A 16,735-nucleotide genomic window follows, 5' to 3' on the forward strand; every position below is an offset into this window, starting at 1 on the left:
GACAAAGAAAACAACAACAACAAATTCTAGAGACACTGATGAAGAGAAAAGTAGAAAACGTAGTGGAAATTGCTTGTTGTGTTCCTGCTGACAGCGACTGTGGTTTGTGTGTTGCTGTCACACACACTAGTTAAAGCGCTGGTCTACATGTGTTATTCCCTCTGACAGCTTTTCCTGTTTTCATAAATATTCAGTATTTCTCTAACCACATGAGTTTGCCCTGTTCCTCACACTGTATGTCACATCACGACCATGTTCAGCTTGAAAACAAAAGAAATCAAACATGATTTTCCCTGTAACCCTCTCCTCTAACCACTGAGTTTAAGTTATTGATTAGAAAATGGATGCATGGAATAACAGTTTAAATTGCACCGTTTTTCATATTAAGAGGAGAAAAGACTGTCAGCTCTTTGGGTTTAAGTAATGCTCTGTGTGTAGCCCACAGTTTAACCAGTATTTACCCCTCCAATTAAATCTTTCTGATAAATGTTCACCGAGCGCTTTATTAGAAACATCTGTACACCTGCTTATTCATGCAGTTACCTGGTCATGCATGGCAGGAGTGCAGTGTATAAAATCAAACCTGATCTCAGTGACTCTGATGGGCTGGTTTGAGTATTTCTGAAACTGATGATCTCTTGGGATTTTCACACACAACAGTTTTTACTCAGAATGGTGCAAAAAAACAAAACAAAAAAAGTCCAGTGAGCGTCAGTTCAGCAGATGGAAACACCTTGTTTATGGTGGATGAGCAGCAGAAGACCACGGCAGGTTTGACTCCTGTCAGACAAGAACAGAAAACTGGACACGTGAAGCGTCAACAGCTTGAGTCCATGGATCCAACCTGTCCTGTGTCTCCAGTCCACAGACTGCTGGTGCTGGTGTGACCGTGTGGGGAGTGTTTTCTTTCCTTGTCAGTCATGTTCATCCCTTTATGGCCACAGTTTACCCTTCACCATGCTGCAGGATGATGCTCCATGTCACAGAGAAGAACTGAAACTACTAGCTTGGTGTTCCTAATAAAGTGCTCAGTGAGTGTATATTCTCATAAAGAAAACAGAGGGTAGTGAGTATTAAAGATAAGATTTAATTAATGGACAGTGATGTAAATATTTTACCCACATTTACTCATTAGATGATTAAATATACAATCAGCCTGTCAGTAAATGTTTCAGTCCCGGTCAGTGATCTGGGAGCAGCTTTTTATCTGATCAGGGTCTGTGGACCCACAGACGTCCTCTGGACGTTATTGCCATAACCAGGTTACAGTCATGAGTTATAATCAGTTATAATGAAATAGTGTTGTAGTGTTGTGGCGGCTGCTCTCGTTATATAAAAAGAGGGGACCCGGTGCTTCAGGGCCAAACAGAGGCTGTGGTGTATTTGTAAACTCCGGGGCCCACGCCCATGGATGTCTCCCGCTCCTGCACGCAAGCGCAGTGACACTCCTTCTGTCAAACATGGCTGTGCTTTGGAAGAAGGAAAAATGCTGAATTGTGTTGGTATATCTCGGGAAAAGCAGCAGACATGGCTAGATTGGCTGACTATTTTATTGTCGTGGGATACGATCAGGAAAAAGCCGGTAAGTTTGGCGGCGGGGCGGCTCGCAGATTGAACTGCGAGGCTGAGGTTTGTGTCCAGGCCGTCAGTCAGTGTGTGCTGGTGTTGATGCTACATAGCTCTGCGCTTAGCTTAGCCGCTCAGCTACCAGGCGAGACTGGAAACACTCTCTGTTTTTCCTCATTAACCGGCCGGACACTGGATACGACCCGGCGGGCGCGTGTTCACAGGTGAAGCACAGGTCCGAAGCCCGGTCACCTGTGGGTGTTTACAGCCGCCGTGCTGCGATATTTAACCGGGATCAATCGAAACTTTTTCATGGATTCAAAATCTGTCACATCCTGTCCCTGTTGATCGGGATCCTGTCGGGTCCGGAGGCTGGTCTCACTGCCAGATAGTGGAGCACACTTGCTGAGCAATGCTCATAAAACCTCATATAAACCCTAATCTGGCTGCTCCTGTGTGTTTTGCTGACACAGTCGGGGTCAGTGTGGGGTTTGGTAGCCAGTGTTTGCATCCTTGTTTTCTGGTTTTTGTCGCGTGATGTTGTGTAGCGGTGGTGTTGCACTTTGCCCGCCCTGCACGCTCTGTTTTGGGTCTATTTTTACGCACTGCACTTGTCAATGATTTGTTGCGTTATATTTGTTTTTGCCGGAAGAGAGCTCAACTTTTTCATGATGGGCGTAACGTTATACAGCTGCGAGGAGAGGCAGTCCTCTGCCCCCCCCAACTGTTCTGCAGTGGGACAGGAAGTTCCCCCATGCTTCCACTTGCATGTTGAGCCTCAGGTCCAGCCTCGCATTCTTTTCATCACAAACAGGCAGCAGCTTTGCACGCATTCAAAGCAGGAATACATGAACTGATGAAAACCTTTTGGTGTTAACAGATGGTGAATGATACTGTGCCATTAACCCAGACCTCCACATCTTCCTGTGAGGATCTAATGAGAGCTGTTGCTCAGTGAGCAGCCTGGAGAAACTGAAAATATGCAGCTATCTTATGGCCGTCTGCCACAAGGGAACGAATTGAAGTTCCTAGGCTCTTTTCAGTGGCGTCCATCCAACGCCATGTGTGTCAAAGAGGGGCCAGAGCAGCTGAATCCTCTTAGTCGCCATAGCTTGCTCTGCACAATAGGTAAACAGGGTCTTTCATCAGCTCTGCGCATCACAGCGCCAACTGACAAATGTATTTTTTGTGCTCCAGGGACAAAATGTTCCTGGCGTCACCAGAAGAGTCTGAATGGATTCACATTCAGACCGTCTCACCACAAGAAGACACAGGGACCTTGAGTTTAGTTTCTCTCCACTGGCAGCTGATGATGATGATGATGATGATGATGATGATGAAGCTGTGGAGAGAGCAGGCAATCAAAGTCCGCCGTCTCAGATTGTGGTCGATTAGGAGGCTGTGACAGGCTTGTGTCTTATCCACATGTAAGCCTCTCCGCAGGACAGAAATGATCCCCCCTCTCCTTATTGAATCATGTTTGTCTGATTTTATTATGTTTTGCTGAGTGTAATGAAGCGTATCATATGTTGGTTTGGGCTGGAGCCCCGCTGAGATGCCCTTGTTTGTAAGCAGGAGAGATTTTCTCGGAACTGGAAAATGAAAATGACTTTTAGATTTGGAATACAGAGGAAAATAACATGTTGCTGCTCCTGACCGCTGAGGGGCCGGGTGAAGCTGGCTTATAGAAACCAGTCTGGTCACAGTAACGAGCAGTTCATTGTCTAGACAACAGATTTTTCCCCGTCCACCTTGCTCGTTAATTCAAACCAGAGATGGCTTCGTGGGTCATCACCAAGCCTCCTGCACCGCGCTGGCTTCTTTTCCATTGGCCTGACCCAGTTCTCATTGTTAGATTACTATGGATGGATCAGTTGGAAATAACGCTAAGCATGCAATCTGTTGAGGAATGGGCTCAGGTCCAATGTGTAGTGAGTCAGAATTACACTGTAAAAACTAAATCAGCCTCTATAGCTTTAAAACCCAGTTTTACTTGTGACCAAAGGAAACAGGGGCAGTGTCAGTGTAAAATGATGTTTGCCATAAAGAGGAAGCTTTGCTGTTAAAGTAGGACAAACCTGGTGTGTAGCTTCAGGCAGAGGCAGCAGTGACACTGGATAGTGTGAAGCACAGTGAAGCTGTAAAGCTGAATGGTAAAGATAGTGACTCAAAAGTTTAAAGTGCTGTTCAGTAAAGATCCTGACTAAATTCTGTTTGATTATTACTTTGCAAGTGCACGACCCAGTTTCACTGACCTTCCTCTGTTGTTCTTTTCTTTGTCCCCTGGGAGTGAATAGAAATCCAGTCACCACTTGTGACATTGTCATTGTGAGACAGGTGACCTATTTAGAAAATGTATTGAAAGTCAGATAACTAATGGTCAAATCATAGTGCTCTGTACGCAGACTGAAGTGAAAGTGAAGTGAAACCAAAAAAAAATGGAAGTGGGGCAGTGTAGTTTACTGCTGACCTTAAAACCTATCGCTGCTACACTGTTTGTCATTTCAGAGCTTCAGATATGTGAAAATAATACACAGTGGTTAGTAAGATAAAAGAGAACATGACCCGAGAGACAGATTCCTTCATCAGAAATCTGACCAGAGTCTGGTTCCCTGTGAGGTTTGTGTCATGAGCCACAAACCGTGGAAATACTTTCCTGAATAAAGTTGGAATTTGAAAACCCTGCTGTAGATGGATGCAGTCTGTGCTGAACCTGCTCTGCACTCTGTGTTTTACCTCTGCAGCAGGACGTCGCTTCTCTTTATTGGCAAGCAGACGTGCACGGTTTGGCGTGCTGGTCACCATAAAGTCTAATTTGCCAAGTGAAAAAGAGGAATTTGCCCAGCTGCTTTTCTCAAACAGTTTATTGGATGGATATCATCGCTCTTTATTGAATCAAACTGCTTTTGGAATGTGTTTCACAGACACTGTGCCCAATCTCTACTCTGTGACTTTATGGTCTGGATTTTCTGGTCTGGACTTGTGGAATGGCTTACGTAACGTAGCACAGTCCTGCAAAATAACAAAAAAACTTCCAACTGATCAAGAGCAAAATACTTCCATCTGCTGATATGTTGTGACTGTGTGATATTGATGAGTATCTGTAGTTTCTTTATCAGCCTGCACTGAAATGATGCATGACTCAAATTCATGACTGAAGAATGAGTCCGTGCTAAGTTTTATCCCCTGAAACTTTCTGTTTAAACGTTTGTTTTCTGTGCCCGTTCTTTAAGCACAACCACAAGAAAAAAAGTTTTTGTCAGCTATATTTGTGTACTTATTTCATCCTGTTGTAAATACTATGGAAGTAGGTTATTTTGGTGTTTCTGCAGGTGGTTTTGATGGTTTTCTCTGCAGAGATATATGCTTCACTCCGCTGCCTTTCATTCTGCGCTCTGAAGTGGTTTTCCAGTTTGTGTTGGTCAGTTGGGGTTTTTATTTACCGGATCTTTTTGATTAGCTTCAAGTATTGTTTAACTCGTACTTACGCGTCTGTCGGCTTCTGAACGTAACGATCGTCTCCTCATTTCAGGGAATGTCGGCACAGTTTAGCTGCATGTTACTGACTGTCGTGCTTTTACTCGCAGCATTTCCTGATTTCCACATGAAAAGCAGATCTGAGTTTCTTACCACAAACATCAGAATATGACAAGCATGTGGTTTTTAATTTGCTCAGTTTGAATAAAATGACACATTCCTCATAACTAAAACCTGATTTATGAGTTAGACATTTTTCACAAGAGCAGAGAGTCGTTTAGTTGCCTGGAACCTGTATGAAGAGGCTGCACTTTATAAACTCTGAGGCTTTGTCTAAAAATATGTGGCATAAACAAAGCTCAACAAAGCATTAACTCCTGACAGTCAGTTCAAGATTACATTTGACAGATGTTTATTTATACTGAGGTGATGGCTAAAAACGTACTGAGTACTACATTTGGCAAAATAATGCCATAAAGTAAACACTGTGTGGATACACTGACTTTAGAGACCGTCTCCTCCAGCAGCTGGAGATGTTGTAGATGCCAGATCTTGAAGTGCTGCCATGTGTTGTGGTTGGTTTTCTAAATCATTAGTTATTTAAGTCAAGTTGTGTCGTCTGTTTTGTTTTATCACGTTGATATGGTGCATATGGAATATAGTTTGTTACTAAACTAAATTTTCAGCAAAGATTTGACTCAAGAATAAATTAAAATGAGCAGTTTTCAGTGGGTTTCATATTTCAACCCTTATATCTTTAATTAAAGTTTACAGAGGTGCATCATGTGACTGCTGTTTGAAAATGCACCTGTAACATATCAGGAACTTTGTACAGAAATCTGTGCAAAGTTGAGGAAACCACTGTTTTAATATCTAACATTTTTAGTATCCACTCAGGTAGTGAATAACCAGTTTACCAGGTGTTACTTGAGTGATTACCAGAGAAAAACGTTCACTTTCACTTTGACTCTCACTTTTTCCACATGTGTCCTCAGAGATTCATCAGGCGGAGGAGGATCTCTTCAGACAGCAGTCCTTGTGTTGTTTCAAAACCCACAGGCTGCCTGTGGTTAACAAAGGTGTCACATCAGTGTTGTAACTCGGAGTAAGATGGCAGATGTGAAGTTGGTTTGCCTCTATTTTACATCTTGGATTTTCTGCCTCCATTGATTGTTTTCTTTTTAACTCCACATTTGGCAGCTCCTCGTTTGGATTCAGACTCTGTGGTGAGAAGCATCCTGACCACAGTGGAGGAGTTCCTTCCTCTTTGTTGTAGAGTTTAAAGCTGATATGTGGGGAAACTCCGCTGGCTACTGTTAAACTACTCTCAGCCTTTTGATAAGGTGTTATACAATCACAGCTTTGTGATTTCTGTGGTGATGCAAATTGTGCTAAAGTTCACGTCAGGAAACATTTCAGTCCTGACATTTTAAGAGTAAATAAAATATTACAGATGGAATAGGTTGGTGGAAAAAAAACAAAATCATATAAAACATGAGCTCATCCCTTCCTCCGGACCATTTCCTCAATCTGATGAGATTTAATAACTGTATGACTGCAATATATCTACATCTTTAAACCTGATACAGCGCTGAACTAAAATGAACTCAGTCTTGATTTGTTGAACACACACATTGTTTTGAACTCAGACTGGTCTGAGTAGGATTAACATTATCAACAGATGTAACCAAGGGCTGTAAAATGAACTGCATTTAATTGTTTGCTGAAAGCTGGAAGAGGCAGAGTCATTTTTTGGGTGAAGTGTTAGCCGCCATGTGCACAGTTGTAACTGAGGTTCACAGGAAGAAAGGCGGAGGTTTGAACCACTGACTGAGTGATGATAACTGTGGCACTGTTAGTAGTGAACAACACAGCTGTGGGAAAGAGCGAGTGATGAAAAGATGATTGATAAGTTTATTAAGTTGATCATGACAACTTCAAATCTGGGTCTTGATGGAAACCCAGTCGAGAGCCACAAGTCTGTGGAATGTCAGAAATAGTCTGATTGATTGTTCTCTGTGGAAAACAATGCTGCATATTTGTGGTGATCAGCAAAGGGCAGGCTGAATAAATGCCTGTGGTATTGTGATGTTTTGAAGCTCTCCTGGCTCATGTACTTTGCTTTTATCCCCAACATTGTGACCTGGGCAGGACCTTTTCTGAGGGTTAGCTCTGTCGCCACACAGCAAGAACGTTCTGGGTTCAAACCCTGTTTCACTCGGGGCGTCTCTGTGAAGAGTTTGCATGTTCTCCTCGTGCCTACGTGGGTTTCCTCCCATAGTCCAAAGTCATGCAGAAAGGCCCTCAAAGGATAAGCTACTGAATGAATGAATGGCTGGAACGCTTCCTGAATTAGATATTAATGACAACATCGGTTTGCTAATCTCTGATACCCTTTCGCCATGCAAACACCGCCACAGCATTTCCATTTGATATCATCCACACACGACATTCAGAACAGTGTAGTTTCCTGGTGTGGGTCACACTTGAGACCAAACTGGGTTTTCCTACACTTCAGTAATGAGCTCAGAGGAAAAATCTCCTCCAATGTAGAGTGTACATATGTAAATTCTGTACTGTACAGCTCCGTTTTAATTACTGACTGAAGCAATGATAAGAATATTCAGTCAAATGGAGCTGCTCCACGCACACTGACTGCTGCAGTAAAGAATGAGGCAACATGACAGCAGCTGTGGAGATTTTACTGGGATGCAGCCACGTTGTCTGATGTGCAGATGGAAGCTCTACGTTCAACTCATTTGGATATATATGTCCAACAAACTCTCACGATCCCACAGAGCCAGTCACTGATTCAGTGAAGACATTCTCAATTTCTTAATCGATGAAGTGGCTGAATGTGAAAGTGATTTTCTCGTGATATTGGGGAATAATTGATACCTGTGAACTGGCTCCAGAACAGTCCACCTGTGTGCATGACGGGGCCAAAATCAGGTTACAGACTGACGTGAGTGTTACGTAAACTGGCGGAGTCTGCTGGTGGCCTGTCCATACATGGTGAAATAAGCATTTGGCCGATTCAATCAACAGTAACAGCAGGAAGATAAATCAGGAAGATAAATTGAGCTTTTTTCCCAAGAGGAGAAACATCTGCTCTAATCAAGAAAGACTAACAACTTAAACTCTGCGGTTTTCCACTTGTTGTTGATACTGTGCTAAATCATGCAACTCAGTAATAAATTATTAGGTTCATTCAATCTTGCTAAGTCGCTGAGAATTGGGGGGGGCTTGCAGTAATGGCTGAAGTCCCAGTAGAGCTGCAGAGAAAGGGAACATTAAATCAGGAATGTCTCTGAAAGAAATTATAAAACGTTTTAATTTAATGAAATATCTAATAACTTTTGTTTGTTATTATGGGTTTTTGTTCATATTCAGTGATAATTCAGAGTCGTGTTGGTGTAACTTGGTACCAGTCTAAAACTCCAGCACTGTTTTTACTCTCAGGATTTGGCTGAATGTTGAGTGGGCAGCTCTTGTCACTAAAATGAGTTCTTTGGAAAAAGCCTGGTAAGAAAAACAACTTTTTTTTCTCCACCGAGCACAATCTGTTTTATCTTGAAACAACACACGATATTTGTCCCTTAACTGAACCTAAACCTGCAGCTCCTCAGCGTAACGTTAGTGGAGAAACTAGCCTGTTAGCTAGTTGTTTGTAGTTTTTTTTGCAGCGATGCTAGACATGCTAACTGTGGTATATGTTGCATATGTTCATTTCAAGACAATGTTACCTTGAATTTGGCACAGAGTGATGGAATCAGATTTAAAGTAGTATCTCCTGACCTGAAATATTCCTTCATTGATTTATTTATTTTATGTTTTTTCTGACTGCTCACGTGAACAGGGAGGGGAGGGGTCATGTTGATCTGCGCTGCACACGACTTTTTGTCGAGTCATTTTAACAGGAGTGGAAAACAGTCGCCGTAGGAACGGTATGACAGAAAATATCAGCGGCTTGACTTTTTCAAACCGCGGTATAACTTGAAACCGGTAACTGGCCCATGCCTCACCACCACCCAGCTGTAACTCTGTCAGATCTGGTTTGATGCCTGTTTTATATCATTTTTTAAGTGTAAAGCCATATTGAGCAAATACTCACCACATGAGACGGATTAGAATTTGTATCAAGCTTTGTCTTGTATCAAGTAAATCTCTGAGCTGTGAGGAAACCTGATAAAAAGTGTTAAAAACTACTAATACAGTTGGAATGTTTTATATCTGATTGATATTTCCGAACGGTTGTGTTTTACGAGCTGTTTCATGGCCTGGAACGCGCCACAAACCTCAGTAAGAACTTGTGGGTATGAGGGTATCGTTGTTTTCGATCTCAGCCACTTGTAAATTTTGTTTTCTTATTTTGGTAATAAAAAGCATTGATCAATCTCACAACAGTTCACAATAGGTTTCATGTTTGCACAAATAGATAAAATCTGTTCACAGAGGCTCAGTGTTTATACTGGACTGTGCAAATCTCTAATGTCACTTATTCATGGCTGCTTAGGCTATAGTTACTGATCCAAGAAAAAACTTATGTAGATGTATATCATGATGAATCAGAGGTGAAAAACATTACTGTGTTGTTTTGCCACACACAGGCTGAGCTGTATTGAGCTGGAGATGAGCCACACTCTTAAACATGCACACGCGTGCCGTGGGCTCGGACAGGTTTTCTTCTTGTTGTTTCAGCAGCTTCTGCCAAAAGTGAAATAAATAAATAAATAAACTTGATTTTGGACTTCATCCCCCTCGCGTCTTTCTAGCGGATGTTCAAATTAGCATGTTCCCTTTCAGGCCTGGCTTCTATTATCCTCGCTGATGGGGTTCTTTATAGTTATCAGGGGGGTAGTATTTGAAAGCACGGCTTGTTTTAATACAAGAGTGCAGCCTCGAGGAATGTGAGGAATTTTGTCATTTATTTTCATCCCTGGTTGAAAATTAGAACTTGGAGCACTCGGAGCATGTGATTTCAATTAGAGGAGCTGTAAAGACCTGAAGACACGTAACAGTCAGACAGACTGGTGCTCAGCTAGCAGTGACTGGACATGCTCCACGGGTGAACAAAGGCCAAACTCCTCTCTGTTCAAACTGACATACATTCACTCAGCAGCCTCGTCCTGATTAATCAGTCGCTCTGTTTGACAGAGGTCTAGTTGTTGACAGCAGGCTCGAGGCTCTCAGTGCAGGAGGGCTGCAGCCGGCCACCGAGGACCTCGTGTCATTAAGATGATGTGTAGCAGCTCGTTCTGCTGTGTGTCGAAGCAGTTCGCCTCCCTCGTGCACGGTATCCGACCTGTGGCCAAAGTGTGACACAGGGGCTTCACACACAGTCGTCTGAGTGGTTTGCTGAGCCATGGCCTGTGGTGAGATAGCACTGCTCCAACACTTCCACTGAGAATACAATGACAGTTTTCAGGGAAGCTAATACCAGAGTATTTCGGAAAGTGATCTGCACTGTAAATAGCCATATGTGACCTCTGTGACAAGCATTCACAAGCAGCAGTGAGAGATGATGTTTGACATAAACGACAGGTTTTTTTTCTTCTGTGGCAGTAAAACAACACATGGGCCTCTCAATACAGTCCTGCAGGGATGATGTGTTTCTGTAGTCCAGCCCTGAAGTTAGCATCAGCCTGGTTCCTCCACAAAAAGACAAAGAGACTTTTTCATATGTGTTTTGGATTATTCCAGAAAATAAACTGTGAGCAGCTAAAGTTTCTGATCCTTCAGGTTTAGTTGATCAGATCATCTTCACAGATGAACACCACTGTTCTGATGTTTGAAGTAAGAAGCTAATGTTAGGCTATAAACCAACTACACCACGGTCACATGACGTCAACATCTCCACCACTAAGCTTCCAACTGGTCATTTCATTTAGCTCTGAGCTCTTCTACAAAAGCCTTTCTTCTTAGAAAGTTAGTGAGAGTTTGAAAGAGCGTGAGTAGAAACACAACGAGGCTGTAAAGGTGGACTGGTGAGTAGATGGGTTTTCATGTTAACGTCCCCGACAACCTCTGTAGTCTCATTTAGACACTCGTTAGCAACCGCCTTTTTTAAGACACGTAAAAGCTTCAAACATCAGGAGTGGGGGATTTACTGACCCATTTTATGTCGGAGAATCAAACCTGAAAATGTCTTGAGCTTGTGTTAAAACCACAGACCTTATTTCAGACATTTAACCAGAAACACACTGACTTTGGGAGGAGGGAACAGGAAGCGCTAACATGCTAACATGCTAACTGACTTCCTGGTTTTAGGATCAGTCCTGCAGGACTCTCTCAGAGTTCCCCCTCCTTCCAGTAGAAACTTAGAAAGCCTCATAGTTACTGCTTGTGGTTTGTTTGCTCTGAGTACCAGCGCCATGGGAATACACTATTCATGCTACACTGTGGTTCCCTGTGTCCTCACACCCCCAATATAGAATATTATTCCAGTGGAAGAAGTTTTTATAGTTTTGTTGTAGGTTACAAATTCTGTTTAGAAGGCGCATGGGGCATACCAGTGTGTTGGTTTTGATTTCTCTGACCAACGTAGCAATTAGACACGGTTTTAGTGCTAGCCAGCGCTCACGTCAAGACTTTTTAGGTTTTTATTTTTTGAATGAGAGTAAATCCCAAGTGCTGTTTAGCTAGTACTTGACTTTTTTTGCAGATGCCAAAATCCATGTAATTTCCAAATATTTTAAAATGTGTAAGCAGATGATTGAGAGTCTAAGAAGCTGAAACTATCTGCAGCATATGTGACTCTTCAACTAATGCAACCAGAATGCTTTGAATTGGGAAATTGTGCTTTTATTGATTGCATAAAAAAAATCCCCATATATGCCTATCCATCCAAATTAGTTAAATGAATTCCAAGAAATGGGCCACGTTTATTCAATTTCTGTCTCCTACTCTCTTGACAGGAGACCACTTTCCCCTGGCTGATAAATAGAAAGTGTGTCCTAACTGTCAAAGAGTGACTAAGAGTTTAAAATAACGCTGAGATGAAGTCATGGGGTCAGACGATTCAGTGTGACAAAGTGGATGTTGTGAAACAGACCCTAAAATGCTGTTTTTGGCACGTTAAATCAGGGACATTTTTCTTTAATTAGATAAATTTTCCATCTATTAGCTTTCCAGATTGCTAAATAAGAATGTTGCAGTCATATATCAACCCCTAAATACATATTGTGTTGTGTTTGCGCTCGTGTCGACATGAATTATTACGTCCAATTTAGCCTTCAGAGTTTTGCAAGACTGAGCCATATGGGGTCCCGGGGGAAATCTAGGAGTGAGTTATTTCTCTGGTCGATGGTCAGCCTATCAAATCTGTGGCTGAATGTGAAGTTCACTACACCTGCTGTAGATCAGCACGCAGCTGTCTCTCTCAGCGCTAACTACATACTGACTGTGTTTTACCCGACACACCGTACGTACTGAATTGTGTCGTTCAGGTCGCAGCTGGGTTTTGTGATTGAACAGTGAGGAATGAAGGATGATTTTGCTCCTCGTGTCTCCTCCTCAGTATTTGCTTGTCAGAGCATTATCTCAGACAGAATGAATGGCCTGTGATCTGCTTTGTGTTAGAAGAGTTAGTTCCATATCTCACACTTTGGACACATTCCTCCTGGAACATCTTGACTTCATCAGTCCCAGCAGGACACTACCAGGAGTATGTCTTTGTCATTACTGTGGTCAGAGCTGAATTTGAATTTAAAAAGCAAATACAATCCAATTCCAATTCTTCAAACATGAATGAAATAGATGAATTGGACTGAGTGTATACATACTAATGAAATAACACACACATGCTCTTTGGCTGTTGAAAGGCTCGTTGTGGGTAAAGTAATGCGCTCTGAGAGTAAAGGCCTTTACACCAGGGAGTGACAGGAGCTGAAGCTCTACCACAGCTGGTTCTGGACTTATTTTAGGATTTTAGTGGGACAGTGTGAAGTTGTGCTGGGGATGAATCTTAAAATGTAAAAGCATTGTTCATTTTTTAAAAATCAGAATCACAGATAACACAGCGATCGGCTGAATATTACTAAATATTACTAATTTATGCAGTGGCTGATTTTATCCAACCTGGTATTTCATTCATTGATTGGTGGAAACTGATTCACTGATGCTTTCAGTTTATTTTTTTGCTCTGTCAACAAATTCCTCTTTACAACCAAAATCTTTTTCTTCAGAATTTCTTCACTTCCAAGAAGCTTTTTTTGGGCGGTGGGTGGGGGGGGTTTCCTTACTCTACTTTAACTTAGAACTGTATGGATGACTGAAAGGAAGAAGCCATTAGGAAACCTATAAGCTGTGGTGAAACCTCCTGCCTACCTAAGAAACACAGGGATTAACTGTGATCATAACAAACCTCAGCGTGTTTTCTATTTTGTCACAGAGTTTATCTGAAATATGAACTAATCATAAGTCTGACGCAGTGCATCGTTTTGATTTGGTTGTTGTTTGTTTTACGCTCTTTGTTTGTTGGTGGAGGTACCATGATGTTGTCATCTTTTTATCTGCAGGTTCAGGAGAGGGATGTGGGAAGATCATTCAGCGATTCCCCAAGAAGGACTGGGAGGGAACGGCCTTTCCTCAGGGGGTGGAGATGGTGAGTGATAACAGCTTCCTGTAAACTCAACATAAAACAAACTGAGCCGAGTTAAATTACCTGAGTATCTCAAGTCCATTTTTACCATAGAAAATTAAATTATGGTTGGAATATGTTTGATATATTTTGGTTATTTTAGTTCAGGATTCAGAACACCAAACTCTCTTTACCATAAAACACTGCAGCTTTTTATCAGTAGAGAAACACAAATCCAATCAATCGTTTATTAATCACTGGGAAGAAGTTAATCAATCAGGAATATGTGACAGGATGTTGGAGAAACAAAGAGCACCCCTCTGTCTGTTTTGCTTCTACATCCTCACATACCACATCACAAACATTTAATTAAGGAAACTCAAAATGTCGCCTCCCTTCTCCTGTGGTTTTGTTCGGTTTGATCACTGGTAGGAATCAGTTATGAAACTCCAAGTATAATTGACAGACTGGTGTCTGAAAGGTTGTGTCATTACTGTGGCTGAGGCCTTTGCTGTCTCCAGGACAGACCAGTATCACAGACAGTTCCTAACAGGAGCTGTGGGTTAATGTGTGATGTGCACAGGTTGTTCAGTGTTTTCCTGGTTAGAGCTTGTCCTCGTTCTTAGGCCTCTTACCCACTGACGCTTCCCTGATTTCATGGTTGAAAATATTTTCTTCTGCGTAAAATACTGTAAAACAAGAAATATTTGTCTTCCGCATTTTCTGTGTCACAAAATGACAGATTACACCCCGAGGAACTTTCATGTTGTAAAAGCACATTTGGCCTTTAGAGGTTGTGCAGCAGATGTTGGCATTTCCTGTTTCCGATAAATTCATAAGGATTGTTTACTCAAATGTTTGTTTTAAACCATTTTCACTAATTGGGAATCTGTTTTGTTTTTAGATTATGTTTAGCCTGGTCTCTGCCTCTCTAGTATATGTCTGTCTCCATCTTCCTCTTCAGGAAAATGAAGGGAACAGTTGCTTCTCCTCCCTCTGCAGGGCCACCCTGAGGGGTCTGTGACAGGGGGTCTGTTCTCCTTATATGGACGATGCAATGGAAGGACAAATATTTGCTCATCAGAACTGGGAAAGACTGTCGATCTCTGGGGCAACATTAGCAGTTAACAGCATCGTACTGCACAGGACGTTACGCCTGTGTTATATCTGTTTTTCTTCACTTATATTGGCTACTGCAGATAAAGTTTTAATGACTAAGCAGAATGGTTTTGGCAGTCGAAGAGGAGAGAAAACAGCAAAATGACTCCACAGATCCCAACACACCACTTGAACCTTTGGAATTACTATTCAGCACATATTTCTGTTATAGTACATTTTTTCTGGTCTCTCTGATGCGACACCATGAATTACAGTTACAAATGCAGATTTTCAGATTGATTTTTTTTCCAGGAGCAGTTTCATCCTCAGCAGTCCTCACTGGGTCTGGTTGTTGCTGCATCTCTGGGTGCAGGCGAAGTCAGATTTCTTTGCCCTGTTTTTTAATTAGCGATCAATTATCGTCAGTAAGGACGTCAGTAAGGGGCAGATGGCTGTCAGCTGAGCTGCCACTTACGTTAGCTTAGCTTGTTTCTACATGCTCAGCTTGTTTTTATTGTGGGATCCCTTCAGTGTTCATCGTTCAGAAGGTTTTTACTGGGAGCCAGATTATCCACAGAGGTCTCCTCTCCAAAACAAACACACCAAGTGATTAAAATCTGATTCAAAAACACAGAATAAAGCAGTGTAACGCTACACATCAGTGATTCTCTGTGATGCTGGAGGGCCGACAGGACGTCATGTGCAGCTGCAAGAGCGGCTTTTTGCTCAGCTTGTTTCTCTGATTACTTAAGAACCAGAAAATCATTCATCCAGTTTAAGATTATAGTGTAAACGTGAGCAGTAAGGATCCATAGCTGCAGATGATCTGAGCCAAAATAAATGTTATGTGTACTCTGCTTCACAGTTGAAGGTATTTTTTGTGTTTGGTGGGCGTCAGAGGGTCAGAGGTCACAACATGAGGTACATCATTTAGGAGCAAAGTGATACAGAGCTGAGCAGCAGGTGTTGAGGCCGGCGAGTTGCATAATATGGGTCAGATATCTCAGCCAAGATAAATGGAGAGAGTTAATCTAAACATCAGACATTCCTCAACATCTCATGTTTAGATGAGCTCATTTCTTCACCAGGACAGGATCCTCTGCAGAGAGATAAATATGTGATGTGCATTTTTATAAAGTTTGCAGATTTAGAAGTTTAATATTAGATTGTTAGTTTAGATGAGTAGTGACATAGGTTTTGTTTGCCTTTTAATGATGATAAATGAAGAGTTATCATAGCTGCAGATTAAATCTTTGGCTCCATGCAGACATGTCAGAGATATTGTTGAACCATGACTCTTATTGATGCAATTACAAGGCCATTGAGGATGAGTGAGCAGAAATAGACATATTGTAAGTGGGTGGTTTGAATAGCATGCAGGCATCTTCCTGTGTAACTCACTGAGTGTGTTGGTGGCCACCAAGAGCGTCTTGTTGTGAGTTATTGCTCAGAGACAAACAGTGGTGTGTCATACAGCAGAGCACGGTGCTCCTCAAAGCCAACAAGTGATAACCGTGACTGGTAAAACTATAAAAATTTAAAGAATGAGACTTTGTCCAGACAAAGTGTCAAGTAGAATTTAGGAAGTAGAGCTTTTGTTGACACTGGTATTTAACTTTGGAGTGACTCTGCATGATGAACCAGGATGGCTCTGTTCTCTCGGCATCATCACTCCAGTATCCTGTCGTGGTTTCATGGGGTTTAAATATAGAAACACAACTTTAGCTAAATCTATTAGCTTACTGTTTCCAGATGTCACTGAGGACCTGCATACCAGTTTTTTGTGGCTGTGTGGGTGTGTGTGTGAATTTTTTGCCTTCCATCTTGCTGAAGTGATCCCTCCGATGCTTCTTCATTATGTGTCAGCCTAGACTGAAATTGAGACATACTGCAATCCCCAGTGTGTAAAAAAAGCAGAAGGCACGATGTTTCTCATTGAAGGCAGTAAGCCCGAGCTGAAACAAGAGGATGCATTCAATGCCGGGGCTATTTTTTAAGAGCTTCTTGGCAAAT

General features: G+C 42.0%; 1 protein-coding gene across 1 annotated transcript in view; it reads left to right on the forward strand.

Moving 5' to 3' along the window:
- Nucleotides 1-1,336: 1,336 nt before the first annotated feature.
- The window catches only part of sbf2 (SET binding factor 2), a 78,782-nt gene continuing 63,383 nt past the window's right edge, over nt 1,337-16,735 (forward strand). Inside the window, 2 exon segments of the mRNA XM_018663081.2 lie at nt 1,337-1,582; nt 13,563-13,648. Of these exon segments, the coding sequence (XP_018518597.1) occupies nt 1,528-1,582; nt 13,563-13,648 (141 nt within the window). The 5' untranslated portion in view covers nt 1,337-1,527.

Source organism: Lates calcarifer, linkage group LG2 (assembly GCF_001640805.2).
Source record: "Lates calcarifer isolate ASB-BC8 linkage group LG2, TLL_Latcal_v3, whole genome shotgun sequence".
Classification (NCBI taxonomy): domain Eukaryota; kingdom Metazoa; phylum Chordata; class Actinopteri; family Centropomidae; genus Lates; species Lates calcarifer.